Below are 23677 nucleotides of genomic sequence, written 5' to 3' on the forward strand. Positions count from 1 at the left end.
AGATGTTTTTATCTGTATGCGTGTATGTACACAGATATGTGTGTGTATAAATGTACACACACACACATCAGCAGAGAAGGATTTCCTGGAATTGAAAAGAGCCCATTGTTAAATCATACATTTAAAAACATATGTGGAACAAACTAAATACGGAGAGACCAATTCGTTATGAGGAAATAAAAGGTATACTCTATCAACCCATAATTAATATTAATATTTCCTTTTACTAGAAAAATTCATATATATTTTAGCATCAAGGTATTTAACATGCATAGTGGTCCCCAAATTTTCCTTTGAGAAAACAAATCCTTACAGATAGATGTTTTACAAAATAGTCTTGCAAATATTTTGTTCTATCCTTGAAAACCTGGTTAGATACAGAACCTAAAAGTGTCTGTTAAAATTCAGTTTTATTTTAGAAATAATTTGCAACCTTAAGTATATTTTTTCAAAGGATCCAAAATTAACTTGCCTGTTATCATATATAAAAGGTACATCCTATAACCATCATTTAAACATTTTAATGGAAAATTACCTGGTATCCATTCAGGTCAGTATAAAATCTGTTTTGGCTGTTGATGCTAGAAGAAATTCTCATTGCAATCTCATAGTTATGCTCTTTTCGGATGTCTACAATATTGGAAATCTCCACAGACTGTCCTTCTACTCCTAAATTCAAAAGAATATTTACATTAAGATGTTGGGAAAGAATGAGGGCAGGGTGCCAGAGCATGAGACGGTTGGGTAACATCACTGACTCAATGAACATGAGTTGAGCAAACTCCAAGAGACAGTGAAGGACGGGGAATTCTGGTGCATTGCAGTCCATGGGGCCGCGAAGAGTCAGACAGGTCGTAGTGCCTAAACAATACATTAATAAAAAAAATGGCCCCCCTTGTCTCAAATATACTATACAGAACGCCTTCCAAAGTTACATGCCTTTCCCTGTTTCCGACTTTCTATCTTTACCATCCCTCATACACTGAACGGTGTCACAATTCATCTTTTTTAAAAGTCAGACCATAGAAAACATTTACTCAGATCACATCTAACTCAACAGAAGGATTAAGAGGCTGGAATGAGAAACACGTACATGAAATAAAGCACGCAAATGACTCTGCAGGGAGGCACAGAGGGGAAAGATGACACTGAAGGACAGGAGGTCAGCCCACTGCAGGCTCATCCAGCACTCAGCTGAGCTGCCACCCCCAGCAGGGCCACTCAGGGCTACTTCTTCACCAGGCTCTCTTCGCACATCGGGAATTATGAGCCGGGAAATTTACACTCTGTTGGTTCAAGAGACACTATATTACTGTCGATGATCTCTCTCCAGGAAAAGAGACAGGAGATCCAGCGAGATGCTTTATGGCTGAAACCGATACTACCGGTTTAGTATTTGTGGAGTATAATCTGGAGGGCTCCCCAGAACTTCAGTCAATTTTAATTGAGTCTGATATCTCTTAGGATCCCTTGTTATGGAGCGATTCATTTTGCCCTTTGCTATATAAAGCAGAGAGAGGAGAGCTTCAAAAAGTCGCAGATGTAGGACACTTTCATTTTCATTTTGGATGAGCCTGAAGTGTTTACTACTTTCTATCTGTCATGCTACCCTAAGCCCATCTTCAGGTCTGTGGTGAACCCTCAGGTCTATTTCAGAGCTGGAGAGGAGTCATAAACAAATGGAGCACTTAACGCAGTTAAGTGGGTAGAAGAGATACCGCAGGAACTCCTAAGAAAGACAGCAGTTAGGAACGTGGCCAAAGTAGGAAGACTGGCCACATACAGCTGGAGCTTTCTGAGGCTCCTGAAGCCCGGGACGCTTCCCACAGCTATGACTCGTGACTCAGCTCTCCCCTTCCTCACACACAACCTGCCACCCCACTGAGAACCAGCACCTCTTTAGACACAGAGGGCTGTCTACAGAAACATAGTGAGGGGAGAAATAAAGTGAGAAAGACTTTTTTCCAGGAGCTAAGAAGAAACCCCAGAGCTTATAGAAGGTGGCAGCAAGCAGAAAGCAGGTCTGAATATGCAGGATTAGAGGAAAAAAACATACATGCAGCTAGCTGGCTTAAGCATTACAGGTTTATGTGAAAAAGGCACTGGAAAGTGCACACCGTAAATAATAACAAGGTAGGAATACTGAGTGGGCCACAGCTTCCATTGATACAGTGTTCAGAACGCTCAGGGATTCTCTTCCGGCAGATGTTGCTCTTCTGACTGCACAGCCTCACCAGACCCAGCCTCACTGTCTCATGACGACGAGCACATCTTCACGGGTGGAGGAAGGAAATGCCATCCCTCCTGCTTTCTAGGCTTCCCAAGCGGCGCTAGTGGTAAAGAGCCCACCTGCCATCTTAGCAGACACAGGGGTACAGGTTCGATCCCTGGGTCGGGAAGATCCCCTGGAGGGGGAAATGGCCACTCACTCCAGTGTTCCTGCCTGGGAATCCCACGGACAGAGGAGCCTGGCGGACTACAGTCCCTGGGGCTGCAGGGAGAGACATGACTCAAGTGACTTAGCAACACACAGCCACAGTGTGAGCCACTAACCTCTACGAGCTGAATACATACGTATACCTGCATGCATTTTCTTCTGAGGATTACCAGATAAACCTACCAACACAGCTCATGGAAACTTCACCAGGAAGTCTGGGGTGGGGGGCAAGCAAACACATATGCTGGTAACACAGCAATAGTAACTTCTTTGAACTAGAAATGCATTACTTTTAAAGTAAAGTTTCCCTCCAGTATACTTACAGTAACCAGATTATTTTTCTACAACCAAATGAATTATATAAAAAATTTAATAGCCAAGTATTCACAAATGAACCAAAGAAGCTCCAAACCCAAAATGTAGCACTAGGGATGCTAGTGTTAACGGGGCGTTAGGAAAAATGGCAGACTCAAGTGACTCTGTGTTACTGGAAGTGTTTGCAGGGTTTTCAGTACTGCTTTCTGTTTTTTCCTCTCTAGACGGAACATTATCTCAGGGGCCAACAAAATACATAAAATGAAGCAGTCTTCATCAAGGAGGGTGTCATGTATCTCCGGAAAACACTGACCAAAAAAAATGCTCTGAGAAAAAAATTAATAATTTCTCACTACCTCTAGCAATGATAAATTACTTCTATTGAGAAAATCATCTTTCTCAAGCTCAATACTATTATGCTCAGATCCTATTGGGGCAACAAATGCTTAAAGCTCCTTTAAAAGGAGCTTCCACATCCATTCGCACTTCAGTTCAGTCGGTTCAGTTCAGTTCAGTTGCTCAGTCGTGTCTGACTCTTTGCGACCCCATGAATCACAGCACGCCAGGTCTCCCTGTCCATCACCATCTCCCGGAGTTCACTCAGACTCACGTCTATCCAAGACATTAATTTAAATTCTGTGCCAGGACAGAGTTTTAAAATAAAGTCAGACTTAATATACTTATGACAAACAAACCAAATAAATGAGACCTGTAATGGTAACAAAAGCAAGAAGGTATCCCTGAGTTTTCAAAGAATTATTATTTTTCAAAGAAGAAAATGTTTGAAGGAGAAAGAGGACTAAAATGGATGGGGATGGATGAATTTAACTCAGATGACCATTACATCTACCACTGTGGGCAAAAACCCCTTAGAAGAAATGGAGTGGCCCTCATCCTCCACAAAAGACTCCAAAATGCAATACTTCGGTGCAATCTCAAAAACGACAGAATCATCTCAGTTCATTCCCAAGGAAGACCATTCAACATCACAGTAATCGAAGTCTGTGACCCAACCAATAACATCCTATGGAAACCAGTAAGACCTTTAGAAACAGCACCAAAAAAAGATGTCCTTTTCATCACAGAGGACTGAAAAGCAAAAGCCAGAAGTCAGAAAAATCGGGAGTAACAGGCAAATCTGACCTTGGAGTAAAAAATGAAGCAGGGCAAAGGCTAACAGAGTCCAGGCAAGAGAACGCTCTGGTCATAGTAAGCATCTTCTTCCGACAAAACAACAGAGAAGACTCTGCACATGGACATCACCAGGTGGTCAATACTGAAATCAGATTGATTATATTCTTTGCAGCCAAGATGGAGAAGCTCTATACAGTCAGCAAAACAAGACTGGGAGCTGACTGTGGCTCAGATCATCAGCTCCTTATTGCCAAATTCAGATTTCACTAGAAGAAAGCAGGGAACACCAGTAGATCATTCAGTTATGACCTAAATCAAACCCCTTATGGTTACAGAGGAGAAGCGACAAATAGATTCAAGGGATTAGATCTGAGAGACAGAGTGCCTGAAGAACTGTGCGCGAAGCTTTGTACCAGTGTGCAGCAGGTGGCAACCGAAACCACTCCCAAGAAAAAGAAATGCAACAAGGCAAAACAGTTGTCTGAGGAGGCCTTACAAATAGCTAAGAAAAGAAGTGAAAGGAAAAGGACAGAAGGAAAAATAGACCCATCTGAATGCAGAGTTCCAAAGAACAGCAAGGAGAGATAAGAAAGCCTTCCTCAGGGATCAGTGCAAAGAAATAGAGGAAAAGAATAGAACAGGAAAGACTACAAATATCCTCAAGAAAATTAGAGCTACCAAGGAACACTTTATGTAAGATGGGCTCAATAAAGGACACAAACAGTAAGGGCCTATCAGAAGCAGAAGATATTAAGAAGACTGGCAAGAATACACAGAAGAACTGTACAAAACAAAAGGCCTCAATGACCCAGATAGTCACGATGGTGTGGCCACTCACCCAGAGCCAGGCATCCTGTGGTGTGAAGTCAAGTGGGCCTTAGGAAGCATCACCACGAACAAAGCTAGTGGAGGTGATGGAATTCCAGCTGAGCTATTTCAAATCCTCAAAGATGATGCTGTGAAAGTGCTGCACTCAATAGGCCAGCACATTTGGAAAACTCAGCAGTGGCCACAGGACTGGAAAAGGCCAGTTTCCATTCCAATGCCAAAAAAAGGCAATGCAAAGAATGCTCAAACTACCACACAATTGTGCTTATTTCATATGCTGGCAAGGTACTGTTCAAAATCCTTCAAGCCAGGCTTCAACAGTATGTGAACTGAGAACTTCCAGGTGTTCAAGCTGGATTTAGAAAAGGCAGAGGAACCAGAGATCAAATTGCCAATATCTGTTGGATCATAGAAAAAGCAAGAGAATTCCAGAAAAACACCTATTTCTGCTTTACTGACTACACTAAAGCCTTTGACTTGCTGGACAAAACACATTGTGGAAAATTCTTAAAGAGATGGGAATGTCAGACCACTTCACCTGCCTCCTAAGAAACCTGTATTCAGGCCAAGAAGCAACAGTTAGAATAGGACATGGAACGATGGACTGGTTCAAAATTGGGAAAGGACTACGTGAAAGCTGTATACTGTCACCCCGCTTATTAACTTATATGCAGAGTACATCATGAGAAATACTGGGCTGGATGAAGCAGAAGCTGGAATGAAGATTTCCGGGAGAAATATCAATAATCTCAGATATGCAGTTGACACCACCCTTATGGTAGAAAGTGAAGAGGAACTGAAGAGCTTCTTGGTGAAGGTGAAAGAGAAGAGTGAAAAAGTTGGCTTAAAGCTCTGCTGCTGCTGCTGCTGCTAAGTCGCATCAGTCGTGTCCGACTCTGTGCGACCCCATAGATGGCGGCCCACCAGGCTCCCCCGTCCCTGGGATTCTCCAGGCAAGAACACTGGAGTGGGTTGCGGTTTCCTTCTCTAATGCATGAAAGTGAAAAGTGAAAGTGAAGTCACTCAGTCGTGTCCGACTCTTAGCGACCCCATGGACTGCAGCCCACCAGGCTCTTCTGTCCATGGGATTCTCCAGGCAAGAGTGCTGGAGTGGGGTGCCATTGCCTTCTCCAGGATTAAAGCTCAACATTAAAAAAAACGAAGATCATGGTATCCGGTCCCATCATTTCATGGCAAATAGATGGGAAAACAATGGAAACAACAACAGACTTTATTTCTTGGGCTCCAAAATCACTGAAAATGGTGACTGCAGCCATGAAATTAAAAGATGCTTGCTTTTTGGAAGAAAAGCTATGAAAAACCTAGTTCTGTTCAGTCGCTCAGTCGTGTCCAACTCTTTACAACCCCATGAACCACAGCATGCCAGGCCTCCCTGTCCATCACCAACTCCCAGAGTTTACCCAAACTCATGTCCATTGAGTTGGTAATGCCATCCAGCCATCTCATCCTCTGTCGTCCCCTTCTCCTCCTGCCCCCAATCCCTCCCAGCATCAGGGTCTTTTCAAATGAGTCAGCTCTTCGCATCAGGTGGCCAAACTATTGGAGTTTCAGCTTCAGCATCAGTCCCTCCAATGAACACCCAGGACTGATCTCCTTTAGGATGGACTGATTGGATCTCCTTGCAGTCTAGACAGTATGAAAAAGCAGAGACATCACTTTGCCTACAAAGGTCCGTCTAGTCAAAGCTATGGTTTTCCCAATGATCATGTATGGATGTGAGAGTTGGACTATAAGGAAAGCTGAGCACCGAAGAATTGATGCTTTTGAACTGTGGTGTTGGAGAAGACTCTTGAGAGTCCCCTGGACAGCAAGGGGATCCAACCAGTCCATCCTAAAGGAAATTAACCTTGAATATTCGTTGGAAGGACTAACAGTGAAGCTGCAATGCTTTGGTCCCCTGACGGGAAGAGCCCACTCACTGGAAAAGACCTATTCCTGAGAAAGATGGGCGGCAGCAGAAGGGCCCGGCAGAGGCTGAGATGGTCAGATGGCATCACTGACTCAATGGACATGAGCTTGAGGAAACTCCAGGAGACAGTGAAGGACAGGGAGGCCTGGTGTGCTGCAGTCCACGGGGTTGAGGAGAGCTGGACACGACTGAGAGAATGCACGTTTCCTACTCTGTGTCAAGAGGCTGAAGATGCGCCTTTCCCAGCGAAGCTCACTGGACTGAGGGGAGAAGTCCTCAGGAAGCAGGGGTACAAGCCCAGTGGTCCCAGTGACCTGCTGCCTCTTTGCAGGATGTGGCAGCAAAAGATACTTTTACTTTTTAAAATGGTTCTACCTGAGCAATGGTTCTTGATGGCCAGGGGTTTTAAAGGCCCTCTAGTTTTAGCTCAATCCTGGGAAAGAAAATACCTCTGACTTTACAAAAGTAATCCACAGGGAAGTGAGGGTTGGTGTGAGGACGTTCCAGGTTCAATAGAGAACTAAGTGCCCTTTAGCTATTAATAGCACCTCTTCTGTGCTCTTGCAGAAGAGAGGATGGAGACTCTTCATCCTTATTAATACACGCAATGCAAAGTAAAATTCAGCCAGTTCCAGGTGGAAAGCTGTAGCAGAGAAGCCAAAGGAGTCTTTCAGAACCCTGGTTCTCTTTCATTTCTCCTCCCTACAGCCTGTGAGCGTCTCACAGACACAGACTGTCTTACACGCCCCTTCACACTTCAGTTTTTAGCCACGTTTTGGGCACATGCTCGGGGCTGAATGACTGTTAGAAAGAATGAATACGTGAGAGGCTGTCCCTTACCATGCAGCAGTTGGCTGGCAGGGCAGAGAGCAGACGGGGTATAGATAAGGCTCACATGGAAAGATGAGGAGGGAATCCTTTCGTTTTGAGCAAACACACGCCTGTTACAATCTCAGCTCCTCGTGTAAAGGGACCATGTCTTATTTATCTTTATGCTCCCAGCACATAAGAGGTACTGAAGAGTTGAGTGAAGAGAGGCAGCTGTGTGGGAGAAACATAACCAGCAGATACCAAGTGCTTAGTATGGACCGTATTGCGTACATCTAATAACCCATTCAATTCTGACCCCAAGCCTAGGAGGAAATTATCTACCCCAGATCACAAGGTCTGGCAGAATCAGGACTAAACCTCTCAGGCATCATGTCTCAATGGCAGACCAACTACTAGCAAATGTTGAAACTACCTTCAGACCAAGGATTGAGAAATATTTTTTGGGAACTCTAGGCAGAGAAGAGAGCTCCAGATTATTTTTAAACAAGGAGAGATCTGCGATCTGCGATCTGATATTCTACAAGAGCTACTGAATTAAATAAAATAAAATTAAGGGACAAGGCTTGCCAGAAACTAAAATTTCATTAAAACAATCTCAGAATCTCTTCTGAAGTGTCACAGACACTTTAGAAGCCAATTAAGTGATATACATTAAACATTAAAGTCACATACCCTGACTACCTCTTATCTACCTTAAATGAACAGCGATCGTGAGCACAAGTATATGTACAATGCACTGGGGCCAAGAGCAGAAATATGGGGAAACACACTCGATGTCCCCCAGCAGGCAGATGAACAGTCAAACCAGGAAGGTACACCGTGCTACGCAAGGCTCTGCAGCAAATGGAGAGGATGAGGCAGCTCTCTGTCCCGGCAGAGGAGGGGCTGACGGAGAAAGCACACGGAGCACCTGTGCGGCCTGACAGGCTTCATGCGCAGAACAGACACAGGGGTGTGTGTGAGAGAGAGAGAGAGAGAGAGGAAGAAAGGGCCACACGTCTGTGTCAGCCGTCTTAAGCAGTGGACAGAAGACAGGAACATTTTCAGGGAGATTTTATGTTGTATCTACACTGTTGCTGCTGCTCAGTCATATCCGACTCTCTGTGACCCCATGAACCGCAGCTCACCAGGCCTCCCTGTCCATCACCAACTCCCAGAGTCCACCCAAACCTATGTCCATCGAGTCGGTGATGCCATCCAGCCATCTCATCCTCTGTCGTCCCCTTCCCCTCCCACCCTCAATCTTTCCCAGCATCAGGGTCTTTTCCAATGAGTCAGCTCTTCCCATCAGGGGGCCAAAGTATTGGAGTTTCAGCTTCAATATCAGTCCTTCCAAAGAGTATTCAGGACTGATCTCCTTTAGGATGGACTGGTTGGATCTCCTTGCAGTCCAAGGGACTCTCAAGAGTCTTCTCCAACACCACAATTCAAAAGCATCAACTCTTCGGCGCTCAGCTTTCTTTATTGTCCAACTCTCACATCCATACATGACCACTGGAAAAACCATAGCCTTGACTAGACGGACCTTTGTTGGCTAAGTAATGTCTGTGCATTTTAATAAGGTGTCCTGGTTGGTCTTAGCTTTTCTTCCAAGGAGTAAGCATCTATTACTTTCATGGTTGCAGTCACCATCAGCAGTGATTTTGGAGCCCAAGAAAGTAAGTCTGTCACTGTTTCCATTGTTTCCCCATCTATTTGCCAAGAAGTGATGGGACCGGATGCCATGATCTTAGTTTTCTGAATGCTGAGTTTTAAGTCAGCTTTTTTATAGCATGTGAAATTTTTGTCAAAAGAGTATGTGTGCACACACAGACATAAATACTATGTATTTGGCATATTATACATACAAGTAATTTTAAGCATTTTTTTTTTTTTTAAAGAACATTTTCTGAGGCAGGGAGAAAAATGAAACTAAGTAGGCAAGAGGTAAGGGTCAGAAAGCAGCACCCTCTGGACTCTGTTGCTCAGCACTGGTTTTAAGGAAATCAAGAAGAGCAGTCCTTTGTGCATGGGGAGAAAGACTGGATGGCACTTCCAATGGGTCCCCTGGGCCTTAAAGAAGAGGTGGGACAAGCAGCCTGGAAGGGCTCACGGCTGGGTGCTGCAGACAGAAAGCCCGAGGCTGTGGCTCTGACAGCAACCTGTGAGCATCCCAGGCATACCTCCTCAGCACCTACACTCTCTTCATCAGATCATTCTAAAGCCACCCAGAGCGGCCGAGTTCAGCCCTCTCCACCTGTCTAGGTCATCTGACTCTAGCAATTCCGAAACGCACAATACACTCTTCTAAGGAACATGCCTGATGGTCAGGCAGCTCGCTCACGACAGTGAAACAGTTACAGCAAAGAGAGGCAGCAGCGTGGGGGAGAGAGCAAAGACAGCCCCACTCACGGCCCAGCAAGAATTCAGTATCTTATTTAGTGGCACTCAATATGTGCTGAGGACAAGTCACCAGATCAGATGGAGAAACAGCAATTGGCCCACCCCCACCTGGAAAAACAAAAAGTGATGATGGGGGCCCCAAGAGAGGTGTCTAAGCCACCAAACAAAAGTGTAACTGAAATTTGACACAGATAGGCTATCATGCAGAATAAATCCTAAAAAAAACCATCCAAGATTTAAAGCAAGGTCTTCAGTGACCGTCCTTAAAACATTGGCTCTGGGGCAGAAATGGAACTTTGCGATCAATCTGCTGTCCTCAGCCTTTCTCTCAAATCTGTGCCTCAACAGACAGGACTGGGCCCTCGCATCAGAACAGAAGCAGGACAGGAAAAGCTGTCGTGAAAAACTAGGGCTTCTCATTTTGAACAGCTCCCCTTCAATCTGGGGAATATTTTGTTTCATACTTAAGTGATCAAAAATTGAAAAATAATGTTCCTGGTGTGTGTTTACTTTGTGACATTGTTTTTGTAAACGTACGTAGCCAACTTAACTGGGGACTGACACGTGGTCATTACTAATAATTAACACATACTGCTTAGGTAGGCACATACATTTAAATGACAGTTCTCACAACGATGATAAATTTAGTAGGTCAGCATGGAGATGATGTTTCTTTAAAGCAAATATTATCATTACTATATTTTTAAAAAATGTACTCCTATCTGAACGTACCAAGAATAGAAATGGTAGTAATTCCCACAACCAGATGGCCTTTCTCTTCCTGTGGACTAACTCAGCTCACGACCCACTACATGATCTAATTTACCCCCGACGGTACCTGGTGATTTTTCCAGGTCAGTACATGTTCACATTATTTCTCCACAAGTGAAAAGTTTAACAACTGCTTTCATGAATACAAAGTTTAGTAAATTTCACTCCAAGACTCAAATTTAAGAAAGTGGTAAAGCATCACTGTGTTTCATTCATAAAGCACTAGATAAACAACTACCGCTACTTACTGATCAACTTGTCATGAGCTAGGCTCTAGTCAACAGACTTTATGCTTTTCATGTCACACTCTCAAAATGACACAAAAAGTAAGTGCATACTAGGAAAGGTACAACATTCTGCAAGTTCTGGTTAAAGGTTATACCAATCGAGTACACTGTGGGTGAATTCTGATCGCACAGACTGCAAGTTCCGGTTAAAGACTACACCAACCAAGTACCCCGTGGGTGGAAAAGCCCTGATAACTGAAGCACAGACAACAGGAACCGGAAGCTGCCCTTTTCCCTTTTCCCTCTAATAAGCACTGATTTTAAAAAGCAGCACGCTTTCTTGGAAGTCTCAGTTTGGAGGAACATAACACCTACATCACTAATGTTCTTTCAGATCCCAAACAGAACCGGCCTCACTAACCCTGGCTTCCTGCCAGAAGGTGAATAAACAGCTCATGACCTGGGTTACAGGTTCCGGCTGGTCTAGTGCGGGCAGGGAGGAACGCCGGAGGGATCTCAGGGTCTGTCTGCCTCCACAGGGATAGTCACTCTGCAGTCACCTACTTCCCGTCCTCGCAAACATGCTCTTTCCCAAGCTGCCTTCAGAGAGGAAAATCAGATTTCACTGAAACAAACCTGCCATGCAGGCACATGATTCTTCCTTTTTAACCACACTTGGACTACTCCTTCTCCTAACTTTCCCCACCCACCAAAGAAAGAAAACAAGAACACACAAAAAAAAACAAAGGCAGCCACACTCCTCTTACCCTCCCTAAGGCCTGTGGAGCTGAACAACTAAAGTACTGGTGTCTGACTGAACTTTAGTGAGTAGGAACAAAGATTTTTGCAAAACACACGGTTTCCAATTGTTGGTTTTCAACAAAATTGAAGGTTACCTAATAATGTTGTCAGACAGTAGATCATTAAAAATAACTGATTAATGTTTGGCAATGGATCACTGTGATTACGTAACTCAGAAGGAATTCAAGGAATTAGATGACATGCCCATAACTAAACTCCTGTTCCCACCTACTTGTTTATGTTTGCAACATTCCTTTGCATTAAATTTATAAGAACAAAAAATAAGAATAAAACAAATGCTGAAACTTATCTCACTCTAGCAGTAAGTAACATTCACCAATGAAGGCATAAACATTTAGGATACAAAAGGTACAATTCATCTCAATAAGAAAAATATTTCTATTAAAGTTTATAAAATAAATTATCAATATGGTAATATATATATTATGTTTTGATCAAATACATACTATTAGTAATAATTTTATAACTCAATCTAGAAGAAATTTAATACTTTGAGTTTTAGGATGACAGAATCTTAAAACATATGTGTGTGTGTGTGTGTGTATCTTTCAGAAGAATAATGAAAAGTTGACCAATAATAAGACTCTTAAGTATAAAGTATTATATTGAGGTAAAATTTGGTGGGGGAAGTTGAATGGAAACATGAATTCAAGGAGAAAATAATGACATGAAATTAACTGTTAAGAAGGGCTTTTTCAGGCTTTTCAAAAATGCATGATTTAGTATCAAACTGCTATGGACTGGTTATGCTTATTTAAAATGGCAATATTTACAATGTGCCAAATATAACATCCTTTGCAAAAATTTAAATGTATAAAGAAAAACTAGATGTCAACTTACAAAAATGTAAAGGACACAGATTCTTCAAATTCTTGTAAGAACAAAGGGAATTTGATCTCAACAAATCCACTTTACACTTTGTGATCTCCTTTTCCTCCTTTCTGTCCATTCAAATGACATTTCTCCAAGACCAAGCCTCTCAAAAGCTCACTTTTTAAAATCAAATCTTCCCCAACTCTCCAATGACTTACTGTGTAACTGAGCCTACACCCGTCAAGGAGATACACCACTCAGTATGTGCCGGGCTTTATGCATATTAGCTCAGTTCATCCTCCAACACTCTAAGGAAGACTATTGTTGTCACTGTTTTGTTTGCAGGATAATGAGACCGAGACGGTGCAGGTCGTAACCATCACAAGGGCAAACGAAGCTGGCGTGAGGGCTGGCCTGGCCGCCTGGCTGTCTCTGCAGCCTGGGCTCTCGACCATCGCACGCCCCCTGCGCACGCCACCCTGGCCCCTTCGTCTCAGTTGAGCTCGGCACACACTTGTGGAGGATGATGCGATTTCCTACTAAGAAGCTATGCCTTCAGGGCAGCAGCTGCTCTCAAACAGCCCCCAAGATAACCTTTGAGTTCTGAATCTGTGCAACCAGAATGTGTGCATAGTCCCGTAAAACAACTTTCCCTTTCATGCCTCTAGGGAATAATCAGATTCAACACATAGCCACTTATTTCATTTTTTTTAAGTTCCAATTAACAGAAAAAAAAAATCCTTAGCAGTCAATTGCATATTATGATATTCCAAAAATGTTTTAATTACCTAAGTCTGTCTAGTCATAACTTACTTAATGCTTTTTACTCTTCAATCAAGCTAAATATGGAATGTAGTCTTGGGAAAAATGAGAGATTGATTGCAAACCATTTTAATATCCTCATGAATCTTTTTATGGAAATAAAAAATTTCAAAGAAGCTCTGAGACCTTGTTTGTAAATGAAAGGACTCCAGGGATGAGGCCCCAGATGCAAGCATTCTTAGAAAATGAATTTAGAAGCAAGAAGCCAAGCACCAAAGAAACTTCATGTGAAAGTAAGTTTTGTGAAGACACTTTGATGGTGATACCTAATTGACCATCTAGTCTTTCTCTCTTAAGAACTTATAGAACAAACTCAAAGTCATTCTAGTTTGCTTAGAGGCAAAACTAAAGGTTTAGATCTCTAATTCCCAGTGTGAACTCTCTTAACATGTTTAACTGGATAAAGTTCATTTCGATTCTCTGAAAGTTAAGGGTCATAAATCCATTTAGATTATATATTCAAAACAGAAGGAAAACTAAGCAAGCTCTCTTTGATTACCAAATATGCCCATGGAAGAAAATTATCAGTCACTTCAGCCAAAGGAAAGTCTTTTCTTCCACACTTTTTGATGGCAGTTCATTGCATTTTACTCCAGGCTACTCTGTACTTTCTTTGCCAAAATCCATTACATGCTACACTTTATAATATGACTGGTGGAAAACAGGTAAAAGTATTGCATTTAAGATACTCCTCCTAAGGGTTTAAACATGGTTCACACTAACATATTCACTCACTCACAAATAGCTGCCTAGGAGAACACAGTTCTGAAGGAGGGAAAAGGCCTTGCGGGGGTATATTACGACAGATCTGAGACCCGAACGGCGTGCCAGTGACGACATGCACGACTCACTGGCAACCAACCAATCTAAGTCTTCAAAGCAGCAGCTGATGTCAGACAACGAGGCACCAAAGTCTGCAGTTACAACTCTGAAGACACGTGAAACTGAGCCAGTGAATGCCACTCGCTGATCACCACTGCAAGACAGGCATTTTCTGGTGCCAGTAAAGCATCAAATTACTGTAACACAGGGGGGTTAGGGCTTTTGGCTTGTATCATAGTCTATCTTCTAATCCAAGCTGAATGATAAAAGCTAAAGTAGCATATTTGGTAACACTTAAAGTTTCAGTTTAATGAAAGATGATTACACTACAATAAAAAATTAATCCCTACCTCTTTCACCTGTTCCTCCAGAAAAATGTTATTTTCTACAAACAAAAGAATCTTTTAGAAATCATGAAATGCTCTAAAAGGGCATTTCATTAAATGATGGTCACCATGAAAAGGGTTTCTTATTTAACCTTCTATGAGGCAAAGCATGATGTTTCATTAGAAATCTCTGCAATTTCTCTGCTCCTTTTGGAGGTTTTAAAGCTCATGAGCACAAGATTTTCCTTAGTTCAATATTTCTAGGAACCTTTTTGAATATAATGTCTGAACGATAATGAAAATAAAACCACAGTGTTTTTAATAGCTTAAATGATGTTAAGGAGAGACTTTAAACTGTAGTGCTTATTATTTTCAGAATCTGGAAAGAACACAAATAGAGAAACTGAAGTTAAATACCAAGTCAAGAACAAACCAGAAGCCAGGCTGAACCCAGGCCTCCCATATCAGTTTGTTTATAAAGCAATAATGACCACACAGTTTATATAATTTTGGAAGTGTTGCTTGACTTTTGTCCTTGACTTTTTCTGATAAAGCTTAATTTGGGCAAATGTTTCTTTGTGGAGAGAAGAATCAAAGAGTAACTAAAAAAGATTCTGAGGAATTTAAATATATTGTTTTCAGATTTGCATTACCTTAGGTTTTTAAAAGAATATTTCAAGTAAACAGAATTTGAAAGGTTTAATATAACAGACAGTCAGTAAGACAATCCATAATATTAACTCATTTTCTGTTTCTATACCCTTGTTGCTGAGAGATAAGACAATCTTTCGTATGATTAAATGCTTTAGTAAACTAATAGTTACAATATGTAATCATAAAATATCAATAGTTTCCTTTCCTTCAGTCCCCGTTTGTTCTTGGATCCTGAACTCAGTACTAACAACAGGCTCTAGTCATTAATACTCATTTAAATAACTGTATTCTCAATTTAAAAGGGGAAAATTCATCTATGTCAGAAAATAGATCCATAAGTTACATTCAAGAACAGATATTTCTGTTATCTTAAGAAATTTTAAGCCAAAGTCAATTTACAAAAGCATGGAAGTTGGCGGAAATATTTGCAGCATCAAACATCAGGTCCGTCTGCCTATGCGTTCTGATCACTTACTCAGCTTAGCTTACAAGGAGTCCTACACGAGGCCGAAGTTTAGAAGTGTTTCCTAGTACAGACACTCGAGCGCCACAGAACGCTCTTCAGGTATCGGGAACACCTAGAGAGGCAAGCACCCTGAAGATTTCACATCTCAGTCCCAGGCCTGGGTGAGTGATTCAATTAAAACCCAGGAAGACATGATCCTGACAACCTGTGCCCTCATGCAGCAGCGTGTGAGACGGGATAGATGGACATAGATAACAGAGGCCACCAGGAAAAGGCTCCATCTCCACAACTGGGCTTTTTTTTTTTTTTCCAGGACAGAGACACGTTGAGAGGGTCTCAACTACAAACATGGAGGGTGCACAGTTTGGAAGAAAGCGCTTCAGGTGATCTAGTATCTCCACTTTCTCCAGTGTTGAAACATGCTCTAGGCTTGAAGGAGTAAAAGGAAAGAGGGACCTGTCACTGCGAATAGTTACAGATGCTGGCTTCAGGTTCAGTCCAAGCAAGTGCAGTAAAGCTCATCTGGAGAGTCACTTTAAAACCACATTTTATCTAACTATCTGTCATTTCACACCAACTTCTGAACTTTCCTGCTTTCAGGCTACAAAAGTCTAACATCAGCTGAATTTATCCCACCCACTGAGACATCTAGGGGCAATCTGAACTCTTTTTTTAAATTATTATTTTTGTTATGCTAATACTCTAAGCGCCCAGTTTAAAACCACCTCTATTTCTTAACTGACTCATCAGAGCCAGCCTTGCCACCTTGGAGAGCAGGGGAGGTGGGTGGGGAGCTAGTGACATCTCTTGCCCTGCTCCTGCCTAAGGCCTCTTTCTGACTGCTCAGTGGGGGACAGGAGGGGAGAAGAGGCGGAAAGACAAGCTACTTAGTTCTGAGGAGTGCCTATCTGTTGGGCTAAGCAAACAGGCCAAGGCGGAGCATAACAACTTCCAAGCTGGCAGCTGAAGCAAGACAGCAAGCTAAGCTACAGCCAAGGAAGTGGACGAGGGCCCTTGAGTTCACAGAAACCACCCTTTGATATGAGACCCAGATCCTGTGGACAACGAAGAAAACTCAGAAGCGGCACTGATGAACAAATGCAATTGAACAAAAGCAACAGCAGTTACGCAGACACGCCCGTGGGAATGTGCAGCTGGACTTTCTGACGAGCTGCTTCGGCATTTACTCCGAGACAGGTTGTCGTTTAGTCGCCCAGTCTGTCCGACTCTGTGACCCCGTGGACTGCAGCCCGCCAGGTTCCTCTGGCCGTGGGATTTCCCAGGCAAGAGTACCACAGTGGGCTGCCATTTCCTTCTCCAGGGGCTCTTCCCAGCCCAGGGATCAAACCTGCACTCCTGTATATACTACTGAGCCAGCATGGAAGCCCACTCTGAGACATTGCCTATTTCTCAAAATAACTGATGACAAGCAACAGTAAACCAAGCTTGACCACGCAGGTCTGGACCAAGGTTGCACCGTGCTGAATTCAAGACAGAACCTCCCCATCAAAAAACAATCGTTGTAAGCAAATTTAAAAGTAGACAGGCACACCTTCTGTGTGATCATGCTACTTTATATCCGTATGATGAAACCTTTGGCCATAGCTGAGGATGGAATTTTAGGGCTCTCACAAATGCTAAACGATGGCCTATGGGTACAAAGGGTACAAAACGAAGGCCAAAAAGTGTTTCTGACTTAAAAGCTTTGAAAGATTATTTCAAAACTACAGACTTTCTTGTAGTTTTCAAAATGCTTGCAGATAATTGCAAAAGACACCAAAGTTAGTGTCTAGTGTGATTTCCCCTGCCATCTAGAAGAACTTTTACTTTTTAATTCAACATATGAATCATGGGTTACCCTGAAAATATATCACATAAGAAGTCACATAATGAAGTCTGTTCATACCTGAAATTCTAACTGGGTACTTGGAGTATTACCAAAACAAAAATAATAATTAAAAAATAAATACCCAGACCTTAGATTGCCTCTAGATGTCTCAGGGCATGGGATAAACTTGAGCTGCTGTTAGATTTTTGCATCGATGAGATTTGAAGTTAAAAAAAAGTTAAAAACAAAGTCAAGTTTAGACAATGAAACCTGAAAAATGAACTTGGCTAAATAAGAAATTCCCTGAACACAGCAGGCTTTTGTTATCGTTTAGTTGTGACTTCGCGTCTGACTCTTTGCGACCCCGTGGACTGCAGCCCGCCAGGCTCCTCTGGCCGTGGGATCTCCCAGGCAGGAGTGCTGGATGGGGTAGCCATTCTCTTCAGAGCATCTTCCGGGTTCTGGGGTGGATCCTGAGTCTTCTGCACTGAGAGGCAGGTTCTTTACTCCCGGGCCACCACAGAAGCCCAGAGCAGCCTCTGCTTCCCCATAATACCCACAAAGTAATCAGTGCCTGCCCGTGTATTTCATTACTTGCTTTGAAACGCTTTTTGTCTACCTGTCTACAGATTCAGGAAAAGAATATTTTCCTTTTCTAATTTTTTCATCTTAGCTTACAGCAACAAAACATTTAAAGTGGCATTTTTATGAGGTTCTTTACTAAGAGATTTGATACAATACTAAATGGTCTGGTTACTAGGATTAAAAGTGTGGTTGGAAAGGTACTCCATGCTAAAAACAGTGAATTAAAAATCAACTAACCTAACTATACAATTCTGAGACTGGGAATCATAGGTACATTCAAATCATATGGAAAAACCAGTGCTACTGGTTACAGTTCAGTTTCCAAACAGATCAAAGGCCTATTCTTACCACTTGATTAACAAAGAAGCTCCTTCAGTACTGTGCTAAAAGTGATAAACTGCCTGACTTTATCTGCTACAAGCTAATGAGTTGTGAGCAAACAGAACGAGCACAGAATATGTTTCTTCTAAAACTAAATTCTAATGATATTCACTGTGGCGATCAATTCTATATTTGAGGCAGGTTGTGCGTATGTAAGAGAGAAAAAGGTAGTCAGTGATCCATTCATTGAAGGCCACATTTGATATAATTTCTACTTCCTAAAATAAAAAAATACTATACTGTTTTTAGAGCTGAGAAAAGAGCTCACGACTTATGACAAACACTGCAATAAGAAAGAGAAAGTTAAAGTGAAGTCGCTCAGTCGTGTCTGACTCTTTGAGACCCCGTGGACTGTACCCCGCCAGGCTCCTCTGTCCATGGGATTCTGCAGGCAAGAGTACTGGAGTGGGCTGCCATTTCCTTCTCCAGGGGACCTTCCTGACCCAGGGATGGAACCCGGGTCTCCCACACTGCGGGCAGACGCTTTACCCTCTGCGCCCCCAGGGGAGCCCCAAGAAAGAGAAGATGTACAGATGATAAACCACGTATATGCGGGAGCTAAGTGTCTGCCCGTGTTTGATTATCGAAGGGTAAATACCACCATTTAAAGTCATATGATGAGTATGATGTCAAGTTCAGACAGATGATTATGTCATCTTCAAAAACCAATTGCTAAATTATTAAGACTGACACAGGAAAAGCAGGAATTCAAGAGTCAGTGTACATTCGCTTCACAGCTGCACTTCTCTGTTTTCTTACCGTGTATGTTGTACAGTCGAACTCTGTGGGTAACATGTTCAAAAAAGCAAGTCACGTCCGAATAAAACCTTCCACGTTGCACTCTGACAAAGGGTGGTGTTGTGTAAACGTAAGGCTGAGGAGGAAATCACATTTTTAAGAAAAATGTTTCGGCTTTTAATTTTTCCAAGGAATGTTTATTATAGTTTCCAAATTGGCAAATGCATATCATGTGATGTTTGTAACAGTAAGTGAAAATCAAGCCTCATAAGGCATCAGACAAGGCACATGCTATAAAAACTGAATATATAGTTTTACATTGGGCAAAAACTGCTGAAAACAGAAAGCAAAAATGTTACAACTTGATTGGTTTAGAAGATCTACAAACATTCCTCCCTGCCATAAAAATTTCTAATCAAAACTTTTCTACATGGTTCCTATGTTATCTATGAGAAAGAGCAATACTTTTACAGCAGTGACGTTTCCCAGGCAAACATTATAACCACGGCCCCCTAATGTTCAGGGTGTGGAGCATGTGGCTGGAATGACCACAGGGACTCATCTCAAACAACATGGAAGCAGGCTTCAGAACATGGCCCAATCCCAGCCAGGCTCACTGCTCTATAAGGCACGCTGCCCTGCTACTTGAAAGAACTAAGTGGATATGAAGCCAGCTTACAAACTTGGAAAAACTATGGCAACCACTGGCTTAGTTTTCATTATTTAGAATCTAGAATCAAGAAACTATGGGAATAAAACATATAACTTACATGGTAAAGAAATGAAATCTAAAGCACTCATGAAGAATTTTATTTTAAGTACTGCACATCTGAGAAGGCCCAGCAGCAGCACACAAAGCTAGTCTGCAGTACAGCACAAGATTCTCAGCACTGCGCAACTTGCTTCCATACGCACCTCTTTGGGTAGAGAAAAGTATTCTGAGTTTAACATAGTGCTCTACAGCTAACAAAGTTCTTGTGCCTAATTACCACATAGCTACAAATTCATGGAGGAGGGTGAAAACTAGGGCGGTGATGTCTGGGTTCCCACCTTTTTCTGGTACACCCAGCTGTCTCTTTCCCTGCTGTTCTTTTATTTCTTCTTTGTAAACATATGATGATTCTCTTTTTCCTACTATCTAATATTAGAGTTATTTAAACATAAAATAATTTTTAAAAATAAAATAATTACAACTGTCTGTGTATCATATTCTAATAGAATAGCTATTTTTTTTTAAGTCAGTCAAAACAAAATGCCTGTGTAATGACAAAAGCTGTAAAGTGAGAAAACACTGATGTAGCTTACATTTAGGATCAACTGCTCATCCTGAAATGTCTACTATGATCTATAGCTTACCTTTAATTCCTCAATGATTTAAAAAAACAGAAACAATAAATAACTAGAATTCTGAGCATGACCTAAACAATCCCTTAACATCTATATTTGATTTTGGTTAGCAGGCTTTTCTAGAGCAAAAGTAACTTTTTCAGGAGACAGGACGCTAGGCAACAAAACACAGAGAATATTTAATTTATCTTAAAGTGGAATAAGTTGGTATAAGTGTAAAAGCAAAGGAAGAAACTCTAAAGAAAAAAACACAAAATTGACTACACAAAACTTAAAAACTACTATAACAGAAAAAGAAAATAACAAACTCAGTGATGCACTGAGTGGATATTTTTCAATAAGTAGGAAAAAGGATTAATTTTATAATATATAAAAAAATCTTTATAGATCCACAAGTCATATCAATAGAAAAATGGCCAAGAACTTAAATAGGACACTCACAAAAGAAATATGAAAGATAAATAAAAGCACTATAAAGTAACCTTACTAATAATCACAAAAATCATAACAGTAAAATATTTTTCATTTACTATTATAGGTTAAGTATTTAATATGGCTAATTCTCAGAGTTTAGAGTAGTATGCTAGATAGCTACTTTCAAAAACACACTGCTGCGAATGAATATGTATCTTTCTAGAGAGATAAGGAAGATAAGTAGTATCTATATGTCAAAAGCCTTAAAAGGCTCCAGACACACAAAATGACTCTTCTAGAAAATTATTCTCAGGATATAATTAGCACTGTACAAAGAAAGCTCATCACAATATTACAGTAATAAAGTATTGGGAGAAAATGTAAAATGTACATATGCAGCAACAGGAAATTCTTTACTTCCACATATATATAATATACACACACACACTTTTTTAATCTGATAAACTTAAGTTCTACTCTTTTAGCAAATATCAATAATCCAACACAGTGCTATCAACTACAGTTACCATATAACGCGTCAGACTCTCAGACCTCGTTCATCTTAAAGTTTTAAATCACAAAAGTGTGCATTAAAATGTGTTTTCCAAGAGCATATCAGATTGTGAGCATTGTCACAATGAAAAACAAAATATATTCACATAGGAAGGTAAAACTTTAAAATGGGGGAAAATGATATGCACAGAATAAAATGTGGTAAAAATACAACAACATTGGCAAAGGTTTTCAAGGGCTTGTAGAAGAAAAATACAACAACATTGGCAAAGGTTTTCAAGGGCTTGTAGAAAGCTGGCAAATATAATTGTTTTCTTCAGTTTTCTGCATTAAATGTGCAGCCAGGGTAGGAGAACACCTTTTTTGTTTGTTTTTTAAAGTGCTAAATGTTAAGGAGAAAAATGGCTCAGTGGTCAGTCTATCTTCCCCACATGGCTAGGAATTCTGTGTCTATATCTATGCCATGCCACATAGGTACATAGCAACTCAGCAGCGCTCTAATCCTAAATCAAATCTAGCTTCTTTCCAAACAGAGCACTTGTCCACTGTCGCATTCGCATCCTTACTGAATTTCAACACTGAGAAATTACTGTTCACCTAACACTCAACTAGAAATTGCTAAGCGTCAATAATGATACATAACAGTGGAGCTAATTCGTCTACCCCTAGTAGATGATCGTAACACTGAGAAGCATTCATTACGCTCCTCACTATTCTTCCGATAAGTGCTTACTTACTGCTCCGAGCATCAGCTCTTACCTTGGCTTCCCCGTCGGGTAAGAAGAGGTAGGCACCACTTTTATCCTTTTTACTTGTGGTTCCATACCATGAAAACTGTACTTTTACTTCAAGACTTTTACCATCTCCTTTATTTATCATTTCCTAAGGATAAAAAGTAAACTTTTTTTAGTGTAAGTCAGTATTAAGACACAAACTTATCGTATCTAGCTACATGCATATGTCTATTTTTAAAAATCACCTTGTGACAGATTTATAAGTGATTAACATTCAGCCTGTAATATTCACAATTCTTGGATGAACACTCCAAATTTTATACTTAAAACCTCAGGATTTAAAACCTCCTCCACAAAAAGAACACATTTCACCAAAGAAAGAGATATACAAATTAAGACATTACACCAGTACTTCTCGAACTTTCTGTAGTAAAGGAGTGAATTTATTTTTATTTCCACTATGCATGGAGCAGCATTTTGGTGAAGTATAAAGAAAGTGAATTAATTAAAAGAAATTAAAGTGATATGCCAAATATAAACTCATTTTTTATTATTAGATTTAATAGGCATATATCTACTCAGTCTAATTACTTTCAAAGTTTCCATAAACATTTCTAAATAGCCGCCAATTGCATACTTATCTTGTGGACTAGTAACAACCAGTCCATGGGGCAGCACCATCACAGACCACACTTGTGAGCAGTAGTGGGCACTGAGGACCACAAGGAGAAGGTACGTTTAACTCTCCATCCTCTCCTCCAGAATATTTGTGTCCACTTTTTCCACTTTACATAGGTAATCTGTGTATGTTATAATAAAAGTAACACGCCTTCTGTAAATTTCAGAACTACTTGGAACATACCTCCAAAAGCCCAGATTGACCAAAGCGCAGCTTAATAAAGGAGTTCTCTAGAGTTATAGCTTCTTGAGTACTTTTTATATTATTCATGTTGAAAATTCCTTCATTTGCTATATTACCATTATATAGGTCATATTTGGCTAAATGTGGACTTGAACTTGATGCTTCTAAAATCTTATACACTTTCAGTCCCAATGGTGGCATCTCTGCTAGAAAAGATATCTTTAAAGATAAAGGAGAGAAGTTATTAAAGAGAAATGCAATCTACTGAAAAGAAACTATTTATATTTCTAGTAAAAATAAGAAGGTACTGTATTTAAGAAAGAATATAATACTATTCAGTGTTTTTATAACATGGGTGGAGTATTCGCATTTCTGTTTATCTAGGGAACCTAGTAAATTCAAGGGGGTAGGCCTATCAAAGACATTAAGGCTTTTATTCAATATGTGAAATCATGTGACCACCCTCAATCCTCCTACAGTGCTCTTAATGGAGGCTCAGATGGGGAAATTCCCCCTGACGGTAAGGGTTTACTGTGACAGTGATTTCAGGAATCACTGTATAATACTATGGTAATTCAGTACATTAAAAGTAAAAAACTAATAAATGTAACAATGTAAACATCAAGCATATTAGTTCAGTCAACACCAGACATCAATGCCTGGGGGGTCCAGCAGACGGACATCAATGCCTGGGG

General features: G+C 41.0%; 1 protein-coding gene across 1 annotated transcript in view; it reads right to left on the reverse strand.

Moving 5' to 3' along the window:
• Positions 1–23677, reverse strand: part of MAN2A1 (mannosidase alpha class 2A member 1) — a 157817-nt gene that overhangs the window by 28611 nt on the left and 105529 nt on the right. The window contains exons 13-16 of the mRNA XM_040239693.1: positions 22983–23201; positions 22146–22268; positions 19134–19248; positions 536–669 (exon numbers count right to left, since the gene is read on the reverse strand). Of these exons, the coding sequence (XP_040095627.1) occupies positions 536–669; positions 19134–19248; positions 22146–22268; positions 22983–23201 (591 nt within the window). The remainder of the gene's footprint in view (positions 1–535; positions 670–19133; positions 19249–22145; positions 22269–22982; positions 23202–23677) is intronic.

Source organism: Oryx dammah, unplaced genomic scaffold (assembly GCF_014754425.2).
Source record: "Oryx dammah isolate SB20612 unplaced genomic scaffold, SCBI_Odam_1.1 HiC_scaffold_5, whole genome shotgun sequence".
Lineage (NCBI taxonomy): Eukaryota > Metazoa > Chordata > Mammalia > Artiodactyla > Bovidae > Oryx > Oryx dammah.